Below are 26,197 nucleotides of genomic sequence, written 5' to 3' on the forward strand. Positions count from 1 at the left end.
ATCACAACATGACTCTGACTATTTATCAATTTTTCTCAATATTAAACAGTGCTGTAGTGATCCTCGAATGAACTGTTGATGTTAAGGTTGTGTCTGAGACTCTGTGAATATTTCTTTCAATGAGAGGAGTGACTAGTTCTCCAAGTTACATAACTGAAAAATAAACTTTCCTCCAGCATTGTTGCTGAGTCGATTTGTTTCTGAGGAGGCGGTGGTTATGGTTTGCAGTTTGCTTTCCACCAACTGGTCAACAGTGAGACAAAAAACTTTGATCCACTGCAGAAACTCCACCTGTTTCCAGTAAATGAAACTGGAAACTCAAGGACCCCTTCGGCAGTCAGTTTAATTGCTGCCAACTATTGTATCTGGCTGATTAAAGGGAAAATGAATAAACTAAAGTAAAATCCTACCAAACAAACGATATTTTCCCATTTACTTACAATGGATACATTTCACTTGGCATTTCTTCTTTAAAAAGGAAAGTCACTGAATACAGCATTCACTGTATGACTGTCAGAAAACAGGACATTGAATGCAGTGACGTTCTGGTTAGTTCAGCCTGTTTATTGAGTATCTTTAAAGCTCCTGAATATGAAGTTAATGGATCCAAAATCCCACATTGCAGTAACATTTGTTATCATCTCAAAGTAAATTAGCAAACTTGAATTGGTTCAAACTCACATCACTTGTTACACCATTCTCGGATTCATGCATCTCATTAAAACTGAGTGTAACAGCGAATTTTTACTGATTTTTATGAGTTATCTGCCCCTGTCAGAGCTATCAGTGAGCAGAGACATGTACTGTTTATAACCTCCATCCGTGGTAATGATTATTGTAATACTCTCTAATTTAATCAAACATTCCTGATGCACCCAGACTGTTAGATATGGACGTATGGACTGTCCTGTTCTAGTTCATTAGATGCTCTTTCAAAAGTTTACCTAGGTGTTATGTATCACTGCCAACTCATTTTTTTGTTTCTCAGGCACACAGCTTTCCTTTACTATGCATTTTAGGGTCGGAGCAATTTGAAAAAAAAGATGCAGGGAGAGACATTCTGCAATGTAAGGAGGTGCTTTTAATCTCCGAGTCCAAACTGTTTAGTGACACACACTCACATTCTGAACATAATCACTTTAGACATGCTCCATATTAGGTTGCCTAAACTGAATTTAGAAACGCAGATTAGAAATGGTATGTTATTTTGTAAAGTGAGAGCGACTTTGACAGCAAAAATAAAGTCACTAATTTTGTTGGTTAATATATTATTGAAGTTCTTTTTAGCTTTATCTGCTTGTGGTGGAATGTAGAATTAAAGGGAGTTAACTTCTAATTGAATATTCTAAATATAATCACTTTGGACAAGCTCTAAGTTCAGTTGTCTAAATTGAATTTTGAAATGTTTAGTATGAATTACATGTTATTTTGTAGTGGGACAGAGACTGGCAGTGTCCTGGGAAAACAAGCTCAATTGTTTTACTAGCTGGTAATATGTTTGAACTTTGATTTTAGTTTTATCTGCTTGTGAATTAATGTAGAAATAAAGGGAGCTAACATCCGAATGAATTTGTTTTTTTTAAACAAAATACTTGCAACTATCATGTGAAACACACCTGAAGCTACTCAATTTTACTTCCACCATTTAAATAAAAACACTCCCAAAGAAGCTATTCAGCAAAATAAATATCCCAAGATGTGTATATGTCCATGTTTCAGCGTACCCTCGTAAATAAATGATCCCATGTGTTCGGGCTGTACAAGCTGAGACCAGGATCCAGTCTGAGCCTCCAGCAGGAAACCAACAGGCGGAAGCTGTGATCCTGCCCCTTTCCGATGGCCATATAAATCCTGGGCACTAGACCGTAATTCAACACTCCTGGGTCGGCTCTGTTTAGAACGATCTTGACAGAACCGCTTCCCACAAGTTATCAGAATGATTGTGTCGACAATTTTTCTCAGTTTATTCCTTACTTTCTTATCATGTGAGTGTTTTTTGTTGAAGTCTGTCTTTGTCACTGTCTCAATGTTAGTCTACCGCAGGAATGTAAAAGACTCAGCCATCATTTAATCTGTATTAATGCTCATGGTTTATTTGTTTTCTTTTTTGAAGGTGTCCAGTCGGAGATTGTTTTGACCCAGCCAGAGGCAGAGACTGGCCGTCCCGGAGGCAGCCTGAAACTGACCTGTAAAACCAGCGGCTTCGATCTTAGCAGCTACTACATGAGCTGGGTCCGACAGGTTCCCGGACAGGGTCTGGAGTGGCTGCTGTACTACTATAGTTCATCCAGCAGTAACTATGCACCAGCGATTAAGAATCGATTTACTGCGTCCAAAGACAATTCAAACAACATTTTCGCGTTGGACATGGGGAACCTGAAGATCGAAGACACCGCCATCTATTACTGTGCAAGATACCACAGCGAGAGGAACCAGGGCTGGACCCGTTCAAAAACAGCTCGAGGGAACATTTTGTCAATTCCATCATAAACTGACGGTCAGTACGAGTTTTAAATGCAATTATACCAACTGCGATCTGAAGCAGACCTCAGGCTGCCTCTTACAAAACTATCAAAGAGGAAATGTACCATTTAAATTAGCAAACTGGTGACACAATGGGACAATGTTTTGGGCATGTCGTATGTACTGCTAACACTTCCATCAATTAAATGCTCGGACAAAATGTTAGTTTTAATATATCTAACAGCTCAGGAAATCACTGCTAATTGTGATGTCAACTATGGCATTAATTCTAAACATGATCAGTACTAAATGGCTCTTTCAAATGAAAATTGAGACCTAGAGTAAAGAACAGAGAATGAGTGTACTGGTCTACATCATTGTGATACTACAGTGGGTCACAGTGTTGTGCACAGCGACATCCTCATACAATAACCACTGACAAGTGATTATCTCAAATTGGTGATTTCTACCATGGCAGGAGCGAGAAATAATGTGAGATGCAATTTAAACACAATTCAGTCGTGTTAGTTTGTACAAATGTATAATTTTTTTCTACCTTTTTCGTGTTGATTGTCAAGTTAAATGCAGACCAAACCTGGAAAAGTATTCCAAGCTTTCAAAGTACAATGAAGAGTAAAAGCAGAAATAATGCACCAAATCATTCTTAGAGGAGTCTGAATCACTGCTTTCCAGGAAGTGAAGAAATTATCTGCATTTTACAGTTTACAGTCTGTCATAGTATTTGACACAACGTGTCTCACAGTGATATAACTGGGGTGACACTGCAATTATGATCATTACAAAAACCTATTCAGCCTCGATTGTTTGAAACTAGTCAGTGATTACTTCTACAAACCGCCTTAACTTGCAGTGCAGTATTAATTCTGTGGGGTTTAATGCCAGTATCACTATTTAATTTGTAAAAGTGTTGGGTAATTATCGATACACCATTTGTGGATTTTGAGAATCAGCTCATGTGTTACTTGGGAAGTATAAAACAGTATTAAAATTTATCAAGAATGATCAGAACTCACTAGCGCAATTATGTGATGAAGATTTATTGTGACTTTATTTTGCCTGTGGTTCTGAAAATTTAAAATGATAGTAGATTTTTGATTTGTTTTATGCAGAGCTAGTTATTGTGTGACCCAGTCCAGAGAATGTAACACTGTGATGGTCTTGATTACTGGGGCCAAGGGACCATGGTGACAGTGACTTCAGGTAAGAACTATGAACTTTCTTAGTGACTTTTTAAAAACTTTCTATTCATGTGACTAATTTCTGAATTAAATGAAACTCAGATTCTGTGCTGAGTTTGGTTTGGTTCGGATTGATTTTTGTTCAGACTGATTATAGACTTCAGTTAAGGCTCAGCAAATAGCTAAAATGGTGATGATGGCGTCAGTTGCTCCGTGTATCTCTTTTTTTTGATCAGATGGGCATTCTATGTGGCTGGGTTACTTGAAACACTAATGTCTCTTAAACAGTCAGCTATAAATAATGTTTAATGTCAGTGACACACTGACTGTGAGTTTTATTGTCAACAACAAACGCTAAGAATTCAAAGATGTTTGAGACATTACCAAACATGATTAAAATATGCTAAACTATCATTATTCATTTCTTGAATATATGTTCTTACCATGATTATATTTTCTCATTTATTTTGTTGATGACAAGCAGGTTAGAAACTGTCATAAAATGTTCTTGCGGTGCTATATTGCAATTTGTTGATTAGATTCTGAGTTTGTTTTACTTGATTCTGTTGAATTGAGTTGATTGGAGTTTGGCTTTGTTTTTACTTGGTTTTGTTGAAGTGTGTTGATTGGTATTTGAAATTGTTTTATTTGATTCTGTTGAATTGAATTGGTTGGATTCTGATTATGTTTCATTCAAATATGTTGTTTTGAGTTGATTGGATTCTGATTTTATTTTCCTTGATTCTGTTGAATTGAGTTGATTGAATTCTGATTCAGTTTGTGAAATTGATCAGCGTTTTCATGCTTTCTGTAATTGGTGTTTTCTTTCTGGTGAGGAGATTGTCTCTCTGGATTACTGTTCATTACCAATATTTGTGAAGTTCTATTGTTTTTCATGAATCATTTCTGCATTTGTTCAACTTATATGACACATTTTTCTCTGCTTGATTGAAAACATTACATCCATTTGTAACGGTTTGAAAACCAACTTAAGGCAGAAACCCGGAAGTGTGAGAAATGAAAAAAATAAGTTTTTAATGCATTGAATTTTTTTTTAAAAACTCAGTTCTAATTGTAAACTAACTGAATTTTGTTTTGAGTAGCCTCATTCAAAATAAAATTTGGGACTAAAATCTGAAACTGCAGAATTGAACAGATTATGTAATTGAAACTAACTTAAAATTATAATGTGGTAATATTTGTCCATTCAGTAATTTTGTTTTGACCATGAAGTGATTAATCAATATATGCCTTCAACCGCTCTACTGTACTCTGCACAAGATTGTCACGATCAAGTAGAGTGTACAGGTTGGAAATAAATTGATCTGTTGCCAGAAACGTTACAGCTTTAAGTGTTAAGTCCCCTCACAAACAAGGTTGCTGTTATGACTTGTTATTTCTATTCAATTTAATCATTAGCTTGCTTGATTCTGAGCAGCTTTGTTAGACTTCAATTTGTTTTTTTTTGTGTGAGGTTACATCATGTTCTTGGTTCTGTTGAAAATGTTTGCAGAGCCAGTTCTGCTGCAAACACACCATGTTGTGATCTGGTGATCGTTCATCTGTTGAGGAAGGACTGTGCTTGGGTAACATTAAATGTGTTATATTTGGGAAACCGTTTCTGGTTTCTACATTGTTTTGCAATGTTAACACGGTTGGTGACAGTGAACCGCTCCAGGTTCCTCATTCAATGCAATCAGCATGTGAGTTGAAATTTCATAAAGCCTATTATTAAGTGAAAGGCAAATCGCAAAGGTTTTAGGAATGAAGGGAAAACAGATACCTTCGGGCACCATTTTTACTTAAAAGTAATAATTAAGGATTAATATAATCCATGCTTTCCAATCCAAATTCAGAACTCCACTATCTTGTTCAATCACAAGGTCTGTCTTTAAACAGTTTACAAGTCATAGAGAAATATAAATAGCATTTCAAAAATCTAATGTTCTAATAGTTCTTGCTCTTGAGCAAAAATGCCTTGACTGTGTTATAATTGATCAAGAAATACCTTTCAATTCCGCTGTACACTACATACATATTTTTCTGACTGGAAAAGATCATTGGCAAAGACCATTTGGAGATTCTGCTCAATTCTATGAAGAACAGATCAGTTTCACTGCTTTGATCAGTTTCATACGTAACTTGAGTTAATTCATTGTTATGTCCCTGATTAAACTGGATTTGCAGGATAAAAATAAAACTAACTGAATTATTTAATCTGCACAGTGCTTTATGTGTTCCCAATCTGTGCATTTTAATTAAATAGTTACATTTTACAAAAAAATATCAACTGAAGAGTCATTCTTTCGGAAACAACTGCTATAGTGAATTATGTGACCAAGGACAAATTTTGAATTAATTAAAATAATTCACTCATGAACTCGCAGGGCAGCATGGTGGCTCAGTGGTTGGCACTGCTGCCTCACAGCGCCAGGATCCCAAATTCGATTCCACCCTCTGGTTACTGCCTGTGTGGAGTTTGCACATTCTCCCTGTGTCTGCGTGGGTTTCCTTCGGGCGCTCTGGTTTCCTACCACAGTCCAAAAGATGCGCAGGTCAGGTGATTTGTGCAATTTAGCACAGCCATAGTGTTCAGGGATGTCTAGGTTAGAGTGCATTAGTCAGGGGTAAATATAAATTAGGGGGAATGGGTCTGGGTGGGCTACTTACTGTTCAGAGGGTCAGTGTGGAATTGTTGGGCCAAATGGCCTGTTTCCATACTGTAGGAACTCTACTCTTAAAACCATGGGAGTACTTGCTGCAAACGCAGAGAATTCATTTTACATCGATGTGTTCAGACGTGTGCAGAGTTCACAAATTTGCAGAAGACATGAACTAGAGGATAACGGAGCACATTGTTTATTCAGACACTGAAAATAGAGTAATATTTATTTTAATTAATATACTTGACCGATTTATTGCAATGTAGTGATCTGAAGGAATCTGCTCCCATTTGTTAAGTGTGACAATCGTTTAGATTAGATTTCCTGCAGTATGTATCGGGCCATTTGGCCCAACAAGTCCACACCGACCGTCTGAAGAGTAACCCACCCAGACCCATTCCCCTACCCTATATTTACCCCTGACTAATGCACCTAACACTATGGACAATATAGCATGACCAGTTCACCTGACCTGCACATCTTTGGATTGTGGGAGGAAACCCAGACAGACACAGGGGAGATTGTGTAAACTCCACATCGGCAGTCACCCAAGGCTGGAACCGAGCCTGGGTACCTGGATCAGTGAGGCAGCAGTGCCCACATTTACTTAGACATCTGTTAAAGGGGCAACTCCAGACAGAAGCATGTTTTCAATTCATACCTTTTTAAACATTTTCGTTCATTAAAAGCAGTAAACAAGAAAATGACCTTGCCCTGATTCCTTCAACAGAAATGCTTTCCACACTGGAATGCAGTATTGACTTTATGCAGTGCATGCAAAATCTCCACAGTTCAAGGAACATTTTAAAAATATGTAAAAATAATTCAGAGAATAATCCATTGCCTCCGGATCTGTGCTTTAATTGGCGATATTTCCCACCTCAATCATTTTATTAAATACAATGACTTATTAAGTTTATTAACTCAGTGGTTATTTATGTTCATTGTGAACACATTCTCGTTCACATTAATCCACTGGTTAGTTCCTCTGATGAATGTTCAAGTACAGTGAATATATTTGACGTGAGGAGTTGAGCAATGTATCCTCTAGGATTAAGTCTGTTGTACAGTTTGTTTCAGTGCTATCTCTGACTAACTTGTCAACGGTCCTGACCATTTGTAAATTGTCCAGTTCGGATCCCTGAATCTCAGACAGTTCAATTTCATCTCGCGCTTCAAAACCATTTTTATCGGCCAGAAATACAATATTCGATTAGGTACCTCAGAATTGAGAGCCCTGACTAAGTTGTTCCAATCAGAACAAACGTTTCAGGAACAAAAGGCAGATAGCAAGAGTTTTGAAATTGGTTGTTGGCAACAAGAGATATTTGATTGAGTGAGGCAGATGGAAATATGCTGTATACTTTCTTTGTGCCTCAGTTATGCAGGACATGTTTCGTGGCACAATGTAGAATCAGAATTTTTTTGCATCTTATTATTTGAAAACCTATTATCAGCTTTTCATGTCACTGGCAACGGTCATATTACACTTCAAAACATTTTAATCTTTTTCAGACTAAGTAGACCATCTGGTGCAGCAACATTCACAGGGGAAAGAGGAAGGGAGTTCGAGGTTGGAATCCAGTGACAGTGAATTGATGGCAATGCAATTCCTAGTTTTATTCCTCTGTAGTTCCCATAGAGTTTGAACAATTCGGAGCTGCTATCAAAGTATTCTTGGATAAATGTTGAAATGTTACTTTCATTGTACAAACATTCTGGAACAATTCCTGGTTGTTGGAAGGTGTTAATAACTAACATGGTTTATGTACTGTCAAACAGGTGGGCTGTGTTCTCTGTGATAGTGTCGAGCTCATTGTGTTCAGGTCTGTTGTGATGTTGTAGTAGTGTTCCTGATTCTGTGCCAGGTGGCCTGTGTTCACTTACAACCTGTTAGAGAGGTGTGTAACACCATCTCTTATCAGGTTACTTCAGTGCAAGAAAGCAGATTGAGATGTTTGGGTGTTTGTTGGAATTCCACTCACAGAGGCCAGTGAAATCTATTCAATCGCTGTCCTGACTTGTGTCTCTTAGATATTAAACAGAATTTTGGCAGTTAGCAGCTTTTTCCAGATCAATATTTGTTCACAAGCCTTTGGGCATCGCTAGATGGTGTTAATGGAGTAAGTGCTCAAAGAAATCCCAGCTTTTGACTTGCTGTTCTAACAATATAATTTATAACTAATCCAGATTGAATCATTTTCGAAGCATATTTGATGAGATGATCCTTCGGCTGTTTTTACTTTATATTAAACCAGTGCTGTCGCTGAATTTGATTGTTCAGTACGGTGGGAGTTCCGCTGAATCCAATACTTGCAGCAGATGGTGATAGCTTCTCAGATGGTTTTCAATTGCTATCTCCGACCATCCAGTCCCTCTGCTAAGAATCCTTTCTCCAGCAGGAGTCAAGCCAACGTAATCACTGTTTATCTCAACAGGTGTGAGCTCTTGTGTCAAAAACATGAAAACAATTTGGTGAAGAGGGGGTCTCTGGGTGCGAAAGGTTAACCTTGCCTTCTCTCCACAGGAGCTGCTAGACCTCCTGAGTTTCTTCAGAAATTTCTGTCTTTTATTTTGGTTTTCTAGCATTTAAAGTTTGTTGTTTCATTGAAAAAAGTTCTGTTCGATTAAACACGTTCTTCAGAGAAAAGATGCATTTGAACAAATTGCGAATGTTCAGAGATATGAAAGATCAGAGAATCATTGAATTTGAGCGCCCTGATCTCGAGCTGGAGTTTCACAAGAAACTATTATGAAGTAACAACCCACTCCAGAGTGCAGTGGCTGCTGTAATTGGGTGGAAGTTATTTTGATCACTCAACTAGAGAATGTCAATGATCTCGTTCCAAATACTCAACAGAATTCTTTTTAAAGCATGTGTGAAACAATTAATTTGTTGAAATATTTTAATAAAAAGTGTTCACCGCCAGTGCTAGTTTAATGAATGACACAATGATAGGAAGGTAGGAGCAAGAGGAGGGCACTCAGCCCCTCGAGCTGTTCCACCACTTACTTAGATCATGGAGCATCTGTGAGCTAAATCCGCAGGTCTCCCTTTGGCTAAACCTCTTTAACACCTTTGATTAACAAGCAAAAACTATCCCAGATTTACTGATTCAGTAAACAAATGGAGACACCATTTCTGAAAGACATTCCTGTGAGTACTGTGAAACAATGAGGCTGGAATTAATTGCTCATGAAAGTAAACTTTAAATCTCTGACTATTTCCAATTGAAACATCCCAATCGTCATATTTCATTAAGTTAACACTATACTTCCCTGGAATAAAGAAATATAATGTGATTGCCTTGCTAAAAATGAGGGATGCTTGATTCCTATTATATGATTAAGAAATAGCTCTGTTCCTTTAGTGAAAACACAGTCAAATCACACAAAAGGAAACCATGTCATCTTGTGTAGACACACAAGTGCCTCAAATTATTTACAATTCTTCCAGTGGTTGTTTGAATCTCTAGACCGGTGTGGAAGTGTCAGACTTTTTATATTGCCTTGAGAAACCAGTTGTCATCAGTCTATTTGAATTGCTGAAGTTGGTGTGGTATTAGCACATTCACAGCGCTGTTAGGAAGTGAGTCCCATGGCTGTGATTGAGGAAGAGGAAACGGGCAGGGAAATAGTTGAGAGTCAAGTTGAAGTCTGATTTGGAGGAAAGCTTTCAGGAGAAGCATTTACATACATGTGCGCCCTTATCCTCAAGGGTCACAATTTTGGAACATGCTGCCGAAGGGACATGACAGCATGCAAAATGGAAGCTGAAGAAGGCACCTTGGCCCCTCTAGAAGGCTATTCCATTCATGGGATCATCATTAATCTTGCTGCTCACCAATCTTCCCAACACTCGATAACATTGAACCTGATTGTTTACTATTCAGCAAAAGAATGGTGAACCTTTGGAATTCTCCACCACAGAAATTGATTGAGGATAAAACATTAAATGATTTCAATAAGGAGATAGATTCCTTCAATCTTTAAAAAAGTGCTACAGATATGTGGGAGAAAGGGAAACAGGCTACAATATTGGTTGAAAGCCATGAAAACATTGAATGGGACATGGTTTGTAGGTTTGTAAGTTTGCATGTAATGCCAACATTGGTGGTATAATTGGCAGTGAAAGTTATCTAAACGTACAATGAGATCTTGATCAGCTGGGCCAATGGGCTGAGGAGTGGCAGATGGAGTATAATTTAAATGAATACGACATGTTGCTTTTTGAGAAGATAAATCAGGTCACAACTTACAGAGTTAATGGTAGGGCACTGGATAGTGATGTTTAAACACAGGGCCTTGAGGGTCCAGACTCATAGAGTCTTACAGGGTTAATGGTAGGGCATTGGATAGTGATGTTTAAACACAGGGCCCTGAGGGTCCAGACTCATAGAGTCTTACAGAGTTAATGGTAGGGCACTGGATAGTGATGTTTAAACACAGGGCCTTGAGGGTCCAGACTCATAGAGTCTTACAGGGTTAATGGTAGGGCATTGGATAGTGATGTTTAAACACAGGGCCTTGAGGGTCCAGACTCATAGAGTCTTACAGGGTTAATGGTAGGGCACTGGATAGTGATGTTTAAACACAGGACCTTGAGGGTCCAGACTCATAGAGTCTTACAGAGTTAATGGTAGGGCATTGGATAGTGATGTTTAAACACAGGGCCCTGAGGGTCCAGACTCATAGAGTCTTACAGAGTTAATGGTAGGGCACTGGATAGTGATGTTTAAACACGGGGCCTTGAGGGTCCAGACTCATAGAGTCTTACAGAGTTAATGGTAGGGCACTGGATAGTGATGTTTAAATATAGGGCCCTGAGGGTCCAGACTCATAGAGTCTTACAGAGTTAATGGTAGGGCACTGGGTAGTGATGTTTAAACACAGGGCCCTGAGGGTCCAGACTCATAGAGTCTTACAGGGTTAATGGTAGGGCACTGGATAGTGATGTTTAAACACAGGGCCCTGAGGGTCCAGACTCATAGAGTCTTACAGAGTTAATGGTAGGGCACTGGATAGTGATGTTTAAACACAGGGCCTTGAGGGTCCAGACTCATAGAGTCTTACAGAGTTAATGGTAGGGCACTGGATAGTGATGTTTAAACACAGGGCCCTGAGGGTCCAGACTCATAGAGTCTTACAGGGTTAATGGTAGGGCACTGGATAGTGATGTTTAAACACAGGGCCCTGAGGGTCCAGACTCATAGAGTCTTACAGGGTTAATGGTAGGGCATTGGATAGTGATGTTTAAACACAGGGCCCTGAGGGTCCAGACTCATAGAGTCTTACAGGGTTAATGGTAGGGCATTGGATAGTGATGTTTAAACACAGGGCCTTGAGGGTCCAGACTCATAGAGTCTTACAGGGTTAATGGTAGGGCACTGGATAGTGATGTTTAAACACAGGGCCCTGAGGGTCCAGACTCATAGAGTCTTACAGGGTTAATGGTAGGGCATTGGATAGTGATGTTTAAACACAGGGCCTTGAGGGTCCAGACTCATAGAGTCTTACAGGGTTAATGGTAGGGCACTGGATAGTGATGTTTAAACACAGGGCCCTGAGGGTCCAGACTCATAGAGTCTTACAGAGTTAATGGTAGGGCACTGGATAGTGATGTTTAAACACAGGGCCTTGAGGGTCCAGACTCATAGAGTCTTACAGGGTTAATGGTAGGGCACTGGATAGTGATGTTTAAACACAGGGCCTTGAGGGTCCAGACTCATAGAGTCTTACAGGGTTAATGGTAGGGCATTGGATAGTGATGTTTAAACACAGGGCCTTGAGGGTCCAGACTCATAGAGTCTTACAGGGTTAATGGTAGGGCACTGGATAGTGATGTTGAACACTGAGGAACCTGAGGGTTCAGACTCATAGATTCTTGAAAGCGTTGTCTCAAGTACCTAGTGTGTTGAAGGTGTTTTGCACATGTACCTTCATTGGTCAGAGCACTGAGTGCAGGAGTTAGGGCTTCATGTTGTAACTGTCCAAAACGTTGGAATGAACTGCCAGAGGAAGTGGTAAATGCAGAGATAGGTCCAACATTTAGAAGACATTTGAACAGCTAAAGGAACAGGATATGTCTGGATGGATATGGGTCAAAGGCAGGCAAGTGGAATTAGTTTAATTTGGGAACTCTGGTCAGCATGGATGAGCTGGACCAAAGGAACTGTTTCTGTGCTGTACGACTTTATGACTCTCTGACTTTATGTTGGAGTAGGCTCAAAGTTGGAAGGTGGTGAGCAAGTGAGGGGCTAGATTGGGCATGTGGGAGAGTTTGGGCTGGTAGGCTGTGAGGTGTTGGCTGGCTGCTGGGTAAGCTTGCATGCACTCTGTCTGGCAAGGTGGCATCAAGGTAAATGGTAATGGTCACAGGATAATTTGTTCGAATTGTGCTTGGTAGGTGAGGGGTAGTTTGAGCTGAAATGCAGGAGGTCTGTCTTTGCCAGACAGGTTTATAGAGAGGTGGGAAGGATGCCAGGCTGGTTAGTGTAAAGGTGGGCAGAGTGCCAGGATGTTTCAGGGTGGAAGGTCACTGTAATGAAGTGACAGGTGGACGTGTTGTCAAAATGCAAAGCTCGGAGTCTGGCAAAATGGCAGGTTGTAAAGCACAGATGCGAAAGGAGCGAGGATGCAATGTGCACAGGTTGACTTGGGTAAGATGAGAGGTCAGTGATCAAGGGCTGAGGTCATGTCTTGGGTAGTGGGCTTTTGTCAGAGGTTGTGAAAATGATGGTGCCAGGTCCAGTCAGGGCCAGATTCACCATGGGCCAGGTGCAGGGCGGCAGGAGTGTAAATGAGTGAAAGGAATTGAGATCATATGTCCTTCTGGAATATAGAATATTGAACATTACAGTGCAATACAGGCCCTTCAGCCCTCAAGGTTGTGCTGACCTGTGGAACCAATCTGAAGCCTATCTGTCCTATACTATTCCATTTTCATCCATATATTTTTCCAATGACCTTTAAATGCCCTTAAAGTTGGCGAGTGTACTATTGTTGCAGACAGTGCGCTCCATGCCCCTACTCCTCTCTGAGTAAAGAAACAACCTCTGACATCTATCATCTATGTCCTCTCCTGCTAGCCATCACTTTTCAAGGAAAAAGACTTTCACTGTCCACCCTCTGTTTATCTTTTATATCTCAATTAAGTCACCTCTCAACCTTCTTCTCTCAAACAAAAACAGTCTCAAGACCCTCATCCTTTCCTCATTAAACCTTCCCGCCATACCCAACAACATCCTGGTAAACCTCCTCTGATCTCTTCCAAAGCTTCCACATTCTCTCTATAATGTGGTGACCAGAACAGTGCACAATACTCCCAAGTGCGGCCACACCAGAGTTTTGTACAACTGCAGCCTTACCTCGTGATTCTGAAACTCAGTCCCTCTATTGATGAAAGCCAACACAAAGTATGCCTTCTAAATAACTCTTATCAAACTGGCTGGCAACTTTTAGGGATCTATGTACATAGACACCGAGATCTCTCTTCTCAGCTACTCTACCAATATGGATTGCCTTGGATGTGTTTTGTGTGTTAGGGGTTGTGTGTTCCGGGCATGAATGGGTAGGGTTTGTCAATGTGAGTGGAAATTTAGTCTAGACAGAGTAAGTGCAGTGGTTAGTCTGAAAGATGAGGTTTGGTGGTGAACTGTGTGTCAATTTGATAGTTATTAAAGTTAAAGATTACCAGTTCATTAATCAAATCATATTTACGTAAATACTCAGCTGTAACACTCCAAAGTCTCTGAACCTTAATGGTCCTCCATTTTTCAGAGGCCTCCAGAATTCAGATAATTGTAAATTAGATGTTTCAACTTCCAGATAATTGGCCTGAGTTCAGCCGTGACAGCCCTCCTCCCAGTCCCAGTGCTCAGCTCCTGCCTGTGCTGCTGCTGCAGTGACCTTCCTCCCACAGAGAACATTCTGCCTTGCATTGATAAGTGAGGAAGGCTCACTGGACCTGATTTCCAGCAAACACGAGGGGACACAACTTTAAAGTGAGGGGAGATAGGTATAAGACAGATGTCAGAGGTAGTTTCTTTACTCATTGAGTAGTAAGGGAATGGAATGCTTTGCCTGCAATGGTAGTAGATTCGCCAAGATTAAGTCATCATTGGACAGGCTTGGATGCTGCCTGAACTGCTGTGCTCTTCCAGCACCACTAATCCAGAATCGGATTTCCAGCATCTGTAGTCATTGTTTTTACCTAGGCATACAGACGTAGGTGGGATGGGCTTCAGATTAGTATGACAGGGTGGCGCAACATCGAGGGCCAAAGGGCCTGTATTGCACTGTAATGTTCTATGTTCTATGATTCACTCTGATTTCTCTCCGGGGGTACTGCCAGCGGTTGGGTATTTCCAGCAGCACGGTACCTCGTGGGACAGCACGCTGGTTCCGTGGTTAGCGCTGCTGCCTCACAGTGCCAAGGACTCGGGGTCCATTCCAGCCTTGGGTGACTGTCTGTGTGGAGTTGGCACTTTCTCCCCATGTCTGTGTGCGTTTCCTCCCACAGTCCAAAGATGTGCAAGCTGGGGGAATTGCAAATGTTGTGTTCAGTGATTGGGAGGTTAGGTGCATGAGTCAGGGTTAACTGTAGCATAATAGGGTAGGGGATTAGTTCTGGATGGGTTACTTTTCAGAGGGTGGGTGTGGACTTGTTGGGCCAAATGGCCTGTTTGCACACACTGTAGAATTTCGATAAATCTGCATTTCCTTGGTTTGTATTTTGTGAAATGTCTTTGCTCTTCACAGCAATCCAGTGAAGGTGTCAGTTGGTGAGATCTTCAAAGTTACTGGGGTGGGATCAGAATGTTCTTCTTCCTAAATTATATGGCAATGGTCAAGGTCGAGGGCATGTTTCTAAAGAAGGAACAAATGATCGTGATCAGTAACTGGTAGGAAACAAAAATAAACTCCCGTTATGCTGTAGACTCAGTGGGAGCAGACTGGCAAACGTTTACAGCTGAGGATACATTTGAGTAACTGATAAGGTCAAATGAACAGAAACTAACTTGCTCAATTGGTCATTCTATTGTAGAGACACCATCTCCCCCCACGCTTTATGGCCTGGTCTCCTCCTGTCAGGAGCACGACACTGGTTCTGCGACCTTTGGTTGTTTGGCGATGGACTATTCCCCTGACGTCACCAAGGTAACCTGGAAGAAAGGTGGGGAGTTAATCACGAATGGATTTAAGACTTACCCATCAGTGAGAAACAAGAAGGGAACCTACACCCTGAGCAGCCAGTTAACCCTGCCCGGGTCAGCGGCAGATTGCCCCAGCAAAATCTACTGTGAGGTTCAACACAGCGGGTCACACAAGAGCAAAGAAATGCCATGTTCAGGTACGTGTTGTGGGAACTGAGATAAACAGAGCATCTGGGATTAATATGAACAAGGCATTATTTATAACCGTTTTCACAGAATCACCTTATACAGCACAGGAAAAAGGCCCTTTGATCCATCCAGTTCACGCCTATCAATAACAGCCACCTAACTATTCCAGTCTCATGTGCCAGCAGCTGATCTATTGCCTTGTGTGACTTGCCCTTGCAAGGATGCATCGCAATACTTCATACCTATTATGAGGGGCTCAGTCTCTACATGACTTATAGGTGCTGAGCTCCAGGCTAACACCACCCTCTGTTTGATTTTGTTTTCCCCTGAGATCCACTTGGAAGCTCCTGGCCTTCCCTTCACCCTGTGCCCCTGAGGCATTGATCTCTCCATCAAGGGGAAAGGTTTCATCCAGTTGACCCTGTCTATGCCTAAAATAATTCGAGACATCATGATAATCTTCTCCCTAATTCTCCTCTGCTCCCAGGAAAACCCCTGTCTATCTAAACTAGTTTCATAACTGAAACCCTCCAACCCAGGCAAGATCCTGGCAAATCTCATCAATACTGCCTTCAGTGTAATCACATTCCTTTGATAACATGCATACAACGCTTCAGTATGGCCTAACCAGTGTTCTATTAAGTTCCAGTATCATCTCCCTACTCTTCATTGTCAATGTCTCGAGCCCACTGCATTCTTGGTCCCACTCAGTGGCTTCCTGGGAAATGTCCTCCCTGTGATTTTCTTATCTCTCTCTTAAATGTGTCACACTGCTCTGACTCAGATTTACCAATAAGTGTCAGCTTCTCGTCCACTCTGGTCAAGTCATTACCTGATCTTACTAAAATTGTCCTTCCCTTTTTCAGAACTTTGGGCCAATTTCTATTCCTTTACAGTACAATCTGAAATCCAACTGATTTACGATCACTGTCTGCACAGTGCTCCACCATTGAGGTTTTACCCACTGGGTCGACTTCATTCCCTAAAGTTAAGTCCAGATTCACCCCTCTCTTGCAAGGTCTGGATTAAAATTCTCAATATTAAACACATACTTTGTTAAAATATTCTCCTGGGGGCATTTTCAGAATTCTGCTCCCTCTAAATTTTTGACTAAATGAATATCCAAGCCTAAGCTGAGGAAGTTAAAAACCTCTTTTCTCACTCCCCGATTTAATTTACATTTCTCTGAAATTTGCCCATGTATGTTCACTTGCTCTTTTGGACCGATAGTAAGGTCTATCGTGCTCTCCCAGTAGTTATGTTTGCTGTATTTTGGTTTTGAAGTACTGTCCATTTGCCTTTGTTCGAGGAGGTATCCATGGTTTCATTTCTCTTTACAGCCTAAAATACTCTTGTCAGAATTGCGACAGAAGCAACATTCTGCACTGCACACCCCCAGCCCTCATCCTTTTCCATCTTTGCCTGTCTCGCCTGAAGGCACTAAATCCTGGAATACTGAATAGCCCACTCCTGCCTGACTCTCAATATGTCTCCGTGATAGCAACCGCATCATTTCCTCATTTATGCCGGTAATTCGTCTGCCTTGTTCATCAGACTCTGTCATTAAAACGAATACCATCCAACATTGCTATCTCCCTTTTGATGTTACCGGCCTATAGTTTCTATGCCTCCTTGATTCCCTTGCTGTGCCCTATAATTTTAGCCTTTCACATTGTCCTGCTGATCTTTCTGTGTGGATCCCAGCTTCTCCAGCACTCTGCACAATTATGACTCTTGTATCCATTAACCACAAGAAACCTTGATATATGAGAACTGATTGTATTTGTTCTGAAATTCGTCAGATAATTTATGCGATGTGTTTCCTAATGATCTAGGTATTCTCCCACCAACTCTTCTCCTAACCGTGAGCTCCAGTGAAGAAATCACAAGCAGCAAGTTTGCAACCGTCGTCTGTTCAATCATCGATTTCCATCCGAAGTCAATCTCCGTGAGTTGGTTGAAAAATGGCCGACCCTTGGATTCTGGCTTCTTCACGTCTCCCGTGTGTGAGGCAAACGGGAACTTCTCGGTGATGAGTCGGCTAATGGTCCCTTATGGTGAATGGTTCAACAGTGCAGTCTATACCTGCCAGGTCACTCATGGAGAGAACATTCAAAGTAAAAACATCACCGCACTCCAGGGTAAGAGACACACACTGAGAGAGCTACAAATCATTGTGAACTCTGATGTGAATCAAACACGCTCATTTATCAGGCATAGTAAACAGTACGGTACAGCTTCTCGTTTCCCAACATGCCACATATTGCATTTCAGTTTGAGTGTTACATTAGCATCGCTCATGACTCAACATTTTGGCAAGTCAGAAAAGCATGTTTCCTCTCTGTTGAAGATAGATATATAGACAGTGAGCTTTGTTAAATAGTTTATTGCCTGACCATGCTGGGAGAGGCGTTCAGAGGGCCGCTTCAAGGATAAGCTTGGGGGTGGAGGGGGGATATTGGAGAGATATCTGATTGAAACATAGAAAATACTGAGAGACTGAGGTCGAGTGAACGTGGAATAGATGTTTTGACTGGTAGGTCAGACTAGGACCCCAAGGGCACAATCTCAGGGTCAAAGGGGCACCGTTTCGAACTGGGATGTGAGGAGAAATGTCTTCAGCCAGAGGGTGATGAGGCTGTGGAACTTGTTGCTGCAGAGGGCTGTGGAGGCCAGGCCATTGTGTGTATTCAAGCCAGAGATAGATCGGCTCTTGTTTCGAGAAGACAGTAGAATGGCTGTAGCCCGAAACATCGATTTTCCTGCTCGTCGGATGCTGCCTGACCTGCTGTGCTTTTCCAGCATCATTCTGATCTAAACTCTGGATTGGCCGTACAGCCTTATTCTGATCCTCTATCTTATGATGTTGTGGTCTCAAAAAGATGTGGTTAAAATATGCAGTGACCCTTACTTGAAAATAAATCAAAATGCGTTCAATGCTTCATTCCCTGCTCAGGAATGACCTGTTGGCCTTGGACATTGTACGACATCGATTTTTATCTGGTACTGAACTCCTTAACTTCACTTATGGGATCAGACCCCAGACCAAGTGGGTATCACATCAACTGGGATAAACGTGATCTCAATGAGCTTCTTTAAGATGCTCTCTGTAATTAGTGGATGAGGCAGGAGAATAAATTCTGGTAAGAACGGTCCAATAGGGATGAATGAACTAGGAACTCGAGACAGGCTGATTTAGCCTGGTTTGGGGTAGTGATGTTTACACAGTGAGTAGTGGATGTCTATAAAACTAGTGCACATTTCCATCGCGTTTGTAGATTAATTTAAGACGCTTTTGTTTGTTTTTTTCTCCCCTGCTCTATGAAGAAATTAAAAAAACGCACCTTGGTAAATAAAGTGAAAGTACAGACCAGTTACGAACAAACTGAATGGAGGGAAAGACTTAAGGAGATGGGTGTCCTTCTCGATATCCAATACTGTACTCAATGTCTTGTTTTCCGATCTACTCCAAACACAGCTCACGAGGAACAATGACTTAAATTAGAGAATGACATCACACCAATAACGCAAAGTATTTTTGATCACGTTAAATATAATGAACAGAATTTCCATGGCTGTTCACCGCTCCTGTAACACTTTAGAACTCTGCAAAGAGAATAATTATTATTTATTATAATTTCTCTAAAATGTAGGATGTGATTTGGCAGTCAGCATGACCAGCAGCATTTGCACCTAAGGGTTATGAACATGGAAATGAACTCATTATATTGAGATTACTCTTGTCACAAGTATCAATAGATGGTGTTAAGTGAGAGACAGACTCTGAAAGAAAGGTAATTCCATGGGTTACATGATGGTATCTTCGATTATTTTACTTTTTTTCAGGTTTCACTTGTTACAAAGCCAGTGTTCTTTAGGAGTAATTACAGAGGGTATGTTATAGGTAATCACAAATGCTTTCACAAATCAAAATACATCAACAACAGTAAGCATCGTTTCAGCAATAGTTGGAGTTGCCATTTTGAAGGTGGTGTCTTCACCCTGTGAAGAAGTAATCTGAAGATTGACTGTTTGTATCATAAAGGGGCATTTTTCATTAACTTTGATTTTTGTTTCATAGAAGATACCGAGTGCCACCCTAACACCGTTAAAATCCTCCCACCGCCAGTAGAACAAGTCTTACTGGAGGCGACGGTGACGTTAACCTGCGTTGTGTCCAATTTTCCTTCTGGAGTCAACGTGACCTGGAAACAAGAAAAGAAGCCTCTGAAAACAGAGATTGCTGACCAGCCTGGACAGAATCCCGACAGCGTGATCAGCAAATTAGACATTTCTACTGAAGCCTGGCTGAGTGGCGTTACTTTTGAATGTGTGGTGTACCATCAGAATCTACCGACTCCGCTGAGAGACTCCATCCACAAGGAGAAAGGTGAGCGGTGAGATTAAAGCACAAAGGATCCCATGTGTAATCCAGATCCAGTTACATCAATGTCAGGCTTTGATTGGTAATGAACAAACACCGTTGGGAGTATTAATGATGCATGTGAAGGCAGGATAGCTAGGTAGCTGATTAAGAAAAAGATGGACCAAAGGATATTGTATTCTGATTCAGTCAGATAAAGTGGGAAGAAGCCTGGGTTGTGACGTCACCATCAGCAATGACAGTTGGACAGAATGTCCTTGTTGTGGGCTGGAAACATGGAGGCAACTTTCACATTAAACTCGACCTTTTTTACTGGACAGAATGTGTACCATTCTGCTCCTTTAGTAAACGGAAGTGAATAAATCCCAAATTAAACATGGCATATTTTAATATTTAGTGAAATTGTGATATTGGTTCAGCATTTTTTGGTTGATTTATATTTGTCTCAAATATTTTGCAGTGATTAATCCGCTGGAGCCATCAGTGTCGGTCCTCCTGCCACCAACAGAAGAAATCTCCGCTCAGAGGTTTCTCTCCCTCACCTGTTTAGTGAGAGGTTTCTCCCCCCGAGAGATCTTCGTCAAGTGGACAAACAATGACAAGCCAGTGAATCCCAGTAACTACAAGAACACTGAGGTGATGGCGGAGAGTGACAACATCTCCTTCTTCATGTACAGCCTGTTATCCATTACAGCGGAGGAGTGGGCCAGCGGTGCTTCTTACTCCTGTGTGGTGGGACATGAAGCGATTCCACTGAAGATCATCAACAGAACAGTCGATAAATCCAGTGGTAAACCAAGTTTTGTAAACATTTCGCTTGCACTGATGGACACTGTTAATTCATGTCAATAAAAATCTCAAAGTTGCATTTAATAATTCAACAGAAGTAATAGAAGTGTTTTTTTTTCCCTCCAGTTGTGAGTTAAATACTGAATTAATTGTTTCCCACCTTGACTTCCATTCCATCTGTGTAGTTAAAGTGGATTATTAACAGGTCTTGGACAAGTGTCTTGTGCAGTTAATGTTCTCTGCTCAGATACACCCTGGGTTAGAGACAGAGTAAAGCTCACTCATTGCAGGATTCCGCCAAATACCTTATCCATCCTAAATCCCTCTGTGACAAAATCTGACAATGTCCATTTTATGTCAAGGGTAGAGCACGAGTTTTGAACTTGGTGTTCTTGATTCCCCCGATTGGACACTCTTACAAAATTCATGTCAGTTTTAAACTGCCACATTGCACCAATTGGAAATGTAAATTTAAGACACGTAAAAATTAAATTTGATTGGAACATACCAATCGTAAATAGTGCAGAACAGTTTGAATGTAACCTTTGTTTCTGGGGAACTGCCAGGGATCTTGCACCAGCGCATGAGTTGACAGAATGTATCTTCACTATCACACCAAAGAGAATCAACAGATAAGTTGTCGTGAAGCAGAGGGGAGGGGAACGATGAATGGTCTGTCCTCTTGCTCCCTGTGAAGAGTTTTCATGGAAGATGTCCTCTGTAATGTAACCCAGTTACTAACAGGAACAGTCAGCGTCTTGCTTACTGTCCAAAGATTTAACATTTCCATGCAAAATAATACCTTTGAAGCATGTTGGACATGCTTGGCTCTGTTAACAAATGATTAACATTGATTCCCATAATCCCAAACTGGTGTTTGCATCGTCCCGGTTTGTATTCCATAGGTTTGTCTCAGTTTTCTGGAGCACATGGGATCAATTCTGGTATTCGAATACCTGATATCATTTTGTTTCACATACAGAACACAAGTCGACATTTTCTAATAAATATATTCAGAAATGTTATCTCTGGGGCAGTGGGGATTTGAACTCAAGACTTTTCTCTCAGAGACAGAAATTCTATCACTGCAACAGAAGTGTTGCTCATAAAACACTTATCTCTCCATGACAATGGGAAATGTTTCCTACAACACCAAGGCCAGATCTAATTATGGGCAATCCATTAAAATTAGAACAATAAATTAGAATAATAAAAATTGCAGTCTGGTATAAGAACAGATACAGAGAGATGATCACAAATACACTCGTAATGACACATATACGAGCTCTCACCTAAAGACACATATTTATGTGCACACTCAAATGTGCATATAGATAAGATGTCACACATGCATACTCACACAGAGCCACACATGCAAGTGGCACTTGAACACTCTCTAAGCTCATACAAAAACTCACATACACCGAATGAAAATCATTTGCACAAATGAACAGGGGTACTCACACATAACCATGAGAAACATAGACACATGGTAACACACAAATACATTTACATTCATACAGCACAATGCGTACAGACATACACGCATGAACACAGATACAAATTCCAAAAAATGTCCTCCCACTTGTCAACTCACACAGGCACATAAGTGCACAGAGATAAATATTAATATCATAATTTTCCCATTTTCAGAATCACAAACATACAATGACAGAGGCAGCTTAATTCGTTATTTTTAAACCACATTGATCAGCATGGATACAATATCACACGTACACACAAATTCAGAGTCTCACATGCAGACACACAAGTGCATAGATCAACAAATAGAGGGGTGTTTATTAAATAAGGATAATGGGCACAAGCATCAGCAAGCATCCACAAACAGTAACACAAACAAGCTTCTCAGGAGATGGTTTGGGAAAGATTGTCACACAAGCAAACATCATCATATAAAGATAAACATCCATCAAAACATAACATTTCATGCTAACATTTATTAAGCATAAACATGAAAATAACCTAATGTAGGTAGGATCTGAAACAGACACATAACCACACATTTTAGATAGCACTAATGAAAAGTGAACACTCACAAAGAAATTACAAGATAAGCATAGGCAGCAACGAAGTGGCATATTAGCGTGATGATACTTACACAATGTGAAAAGACCAAAATTTAGGTACACAAACACATGAGCACACCAGCAGTAAAGGAACAGGAATATGTTTATTCACGCACAGACTCCAACATGGGCAAGAGTGAAGTAAGAGACTCTCATAACCACATACACAAACATTGAAGGAAAACCAAACACACCAAGCAGTAGATCAAATAAATTAAGGGACACATGTACAAACACTTATTCCTAAATGTACAGATCCTACAAACAAAAATATGAAGCAATGTCCTGACTGTGATGTCACTTATATTCATGATTTGCCAAGCAATTGGTCACCAATACATAAAGATGAGAATCACATTTGAACTTTTATTCAGTGATGGCCACAATTTTCAACTAAAGTGCTGTCACAGCCTATATTTAAAATATAATGATTCAATTAAAATAATCATTAGTTATCAGCATTCCTCAAATAATAATATCCTTAAATAATAGATTGAAAGAAAAATAATTTAAAACGTTCTGACATGGACAATGAAGAAAGAACATGTGCAGTTAGTATTTGTAATTTCTTGCTGAGAGTCAATAATGCACTAATAGATACAGATAAGAGTCACATTTGAGAAATACCTGACTGCTTTATGAAGATGAAATGGTCTCTAATTACATGACTTGGATGCAGATAGATCGATCTGGATCAATAAACAATCTAAATGTGTTCTCTCGGCTTTATATTCATAGATTCAATAGATCGCACTTGGATTGAAGACTATGAGGACGATAACAGCAACATCTGGACAACTGCTTCCACGTTCATCACCTTGTTCTTCCTGAGTATTTTCTACAGCGCTGCCGTCACTCTGGTGAAGGTGAGAATAATCACATCTTTCTCACGCCAAGCAGCCCAATATGTTTTGTGAAATCTCTAAGTGTGCCATTGAATAAACATTAAGTCTGAAAGTCCCTGATCATAAATATCTGTGTCATTGCTTTATCTCTCTTTTCCAGGTTAAGTGAATGAATTGTGGACCCCCTTGATTTTCCTGATCTGCTTATCAAGGTCTCAGAATTCCCAATCTACAATCTGTCCTGTTGCTGACTCTAACAGTGAGATTACTTCAGTTTATCAGCGTGTAACTGAGACAATTATTGATGGATTTTCCTTTTTACTTTGATATCTTTGAGATGGTTGTGGTTGGAAGAATTCGTAGCTTCCCAGTTGTTTGAAGCCCATTTGTTTTGCTTTTATTAGTTCCTTACTCAGAATGGTTACCTACCCTTTCTGATGGGCCTTTGTACTCCCTTTCTTGTGACTGTTACTGATGTAACCCTTTCTGATGAGCCTTTGTATTCCCTTTCTTGTGACTGTTACTGATGTAACCCTTTCTGATGGGCCTTTGTACTCCCTTTCTTGTGACTGTTACTGATGTAACCCTTTCTGATGAGCCTTTGTATTCCCTTTCTTGTGACTGTTACTGATGTAACCCTTTCTGATGAGCCTTTGTATTCCCTTTCTTGTGACTGTTACTGATGTAACCCTTTCTGATGAGCCTTTGTATTCCCTTTCTTGTGACTGTTACGGATGTAACCCTTTCTGATGAGCCATTGTATTCCCTTTCTTGTGACTGTTACTGATGTAACCCTTTCTGATGAGCCTTTGTATTCCCTTTCTTGTGACTGTTACTGATGTAACCCTTTCTGATGAGCCTTTGTACTCCCTTTCTTGTGACTGTTACTGATGTAACCCTTTCTGATGAGCCTTTGTATTCCCTTTCTTGTGACTGTTACTGATGTAACCCTTTCTGATGGGCCTTAGTACTCCCTTTCTTGTGACTGTTACTGATGTAACCCTTTCTGATGAGCCTTTGTACTCCCTTTCTTGTGACTGTTACTGATGTAACCCTTTCTGATGAGCCTTTGTATTCCCTTTCTTGTGACTGTTACTGATGTAACCCTTTCTGATGAGCCTTTGTACTCCCTTTCTTGTGACTGTTACTGATGTAACCCTTTCTGATGAGCCTTTGTACTCCCTTTCATGTGACTGTTACTGATGTAACCCTTTCTGATGGGCCTTTGTACTCCCTTTCTTGTGACTGTTACTGATGTAACCCTTTCTGATGGGCCTTTGTATTCCCTTTCTTGTGACTGTTACTGATGTAACCCTTTCTGATGAGCCTTTGTACTCCCTTTCTTGTGACTGTTACTGATGTAACCCTTTCTGATGAGCCTTTGTATTCCCTTTCTTGTGACTGTTACTGATGTACAGAAAATTCCCAGCTCACAGCGCATGTGTTCTCATCTCAATGTGGCATCCAGCCATTATATTCACTTCTGTTATCTTTTACATCAACTTTTTGGATAAAAATGCTTTCTGAAATTGTTAATAAATCTCGAATGAATATGCACCAACCTTGAGTTTACTTAATTCTTTCTTCAAGACCAGTCAGTAATAATACATTTTCCCACATCCTACTCCTTTCCCAGCCAAATGCTTTCACTTGTTCTGTTTGGTTGTGTTTCATCCAGTCAGTTAGTTTAATGCTGCGCTACCATGCAGCCCACTAATGTAAATACATCTATCACACCATATGCCTGATGGAACACTCCAGAGGCCGAATGATTAGAGAACATTTCCTCTTATGCACAAAGGGTCACGACCTCGGGTCATCTAATGATACAAATGAGGAGCTTTTTATAGAAGCCTATAAAAGGCAGGCAAAGGAGTTTGAAACTTTACTCTACACTGTCTAAACTAAAAGTACTCCCAATGTGGGGACAGCCTGGGTTAGTAATGCAGAAATCGCCACCTAAAGCGCCCAACGAAACATTCATCAGCCAAAAATGTCAACGTTCAGTCAGGTATTCAGACACAACACGCGCACAATCCAAGGGCGGATTCTCAGGACTGGAGTTTTTCTCACACCTAAATCTCATGGAGCACAATTCCTGGGGTCTATTTGACACACCACACCTGTCAAATCCCAGGGAATGAGACTGAGATCTATCTGAGACAGGGATATTACTGAACAGCAACCCTCCCAAATAATAAATCAGAGGTCGATGTTGATCAGGCAGAGCTCATGAGGACTTGAAATATTCAGCAATTGGGATCTATGTGACGCAAGACGGAATTGAGAACCAATCAGAGCAACTGTTCACAGAGTCTGGAAACTATCAGCAGAGGAGAACAGTCCCAATTTCTCAGAGTTGGTGAGGTGTATCATCCCGGGAATAGTGTTGTGAATCAGTCACGCACTCAATCTCATAACTT

The 26,197-nt window shown here is 40.6% G+C and overlaps 2 gene segments (V, D, J or C); both read left to right on the forward strand.

The window, feature by feature from the left end:
* The first annotated feature begins 1,145 nt into the window (after positions 1–1,145).
* LOC140488200 (Ig heavy chain V region-like) lies at positions 1,146–2,490 on the forward strand. The segment is given in 2 exon segments: positions 1,146–1,197; positions 2,114–2,490. Coding segments are annotated over 2 exon segments (429 nt in total).
* LOC140487742 (Ig heavy chain C region-like) lies at positions 2,384–20,933 on the forward strand. The segment is given in 6 exon segments: positions 2,384–2,497; positions 3,594–3,684; positions 15,372–15,677; positions 17,505–17,810; positions 19,751–20,059; positions 20,514–20,933. Coding segments are annotated over 5 exon segments (1,332 nt in total).
* The last annotated feature ends 5,264 nt before the right edge of the window (positions 20,934–26,197 follow it).

Source organism: Chiloscyllium punctatum, chromosome 17, assembly GCF_047496795.1.
Source record: "Chiloscyllium punctatum isolate Juve2018m chromosome 17, sChiPun1.3, whole genome shotgun sequence".
Taxonomy (NCBI): Eukaryota; Metazoa; Chordata; class Chondrichthyes; order Orectolobiformes; family Hemiscylliidae; genus Chiloscyllium; species Chiloscyllium punctatum.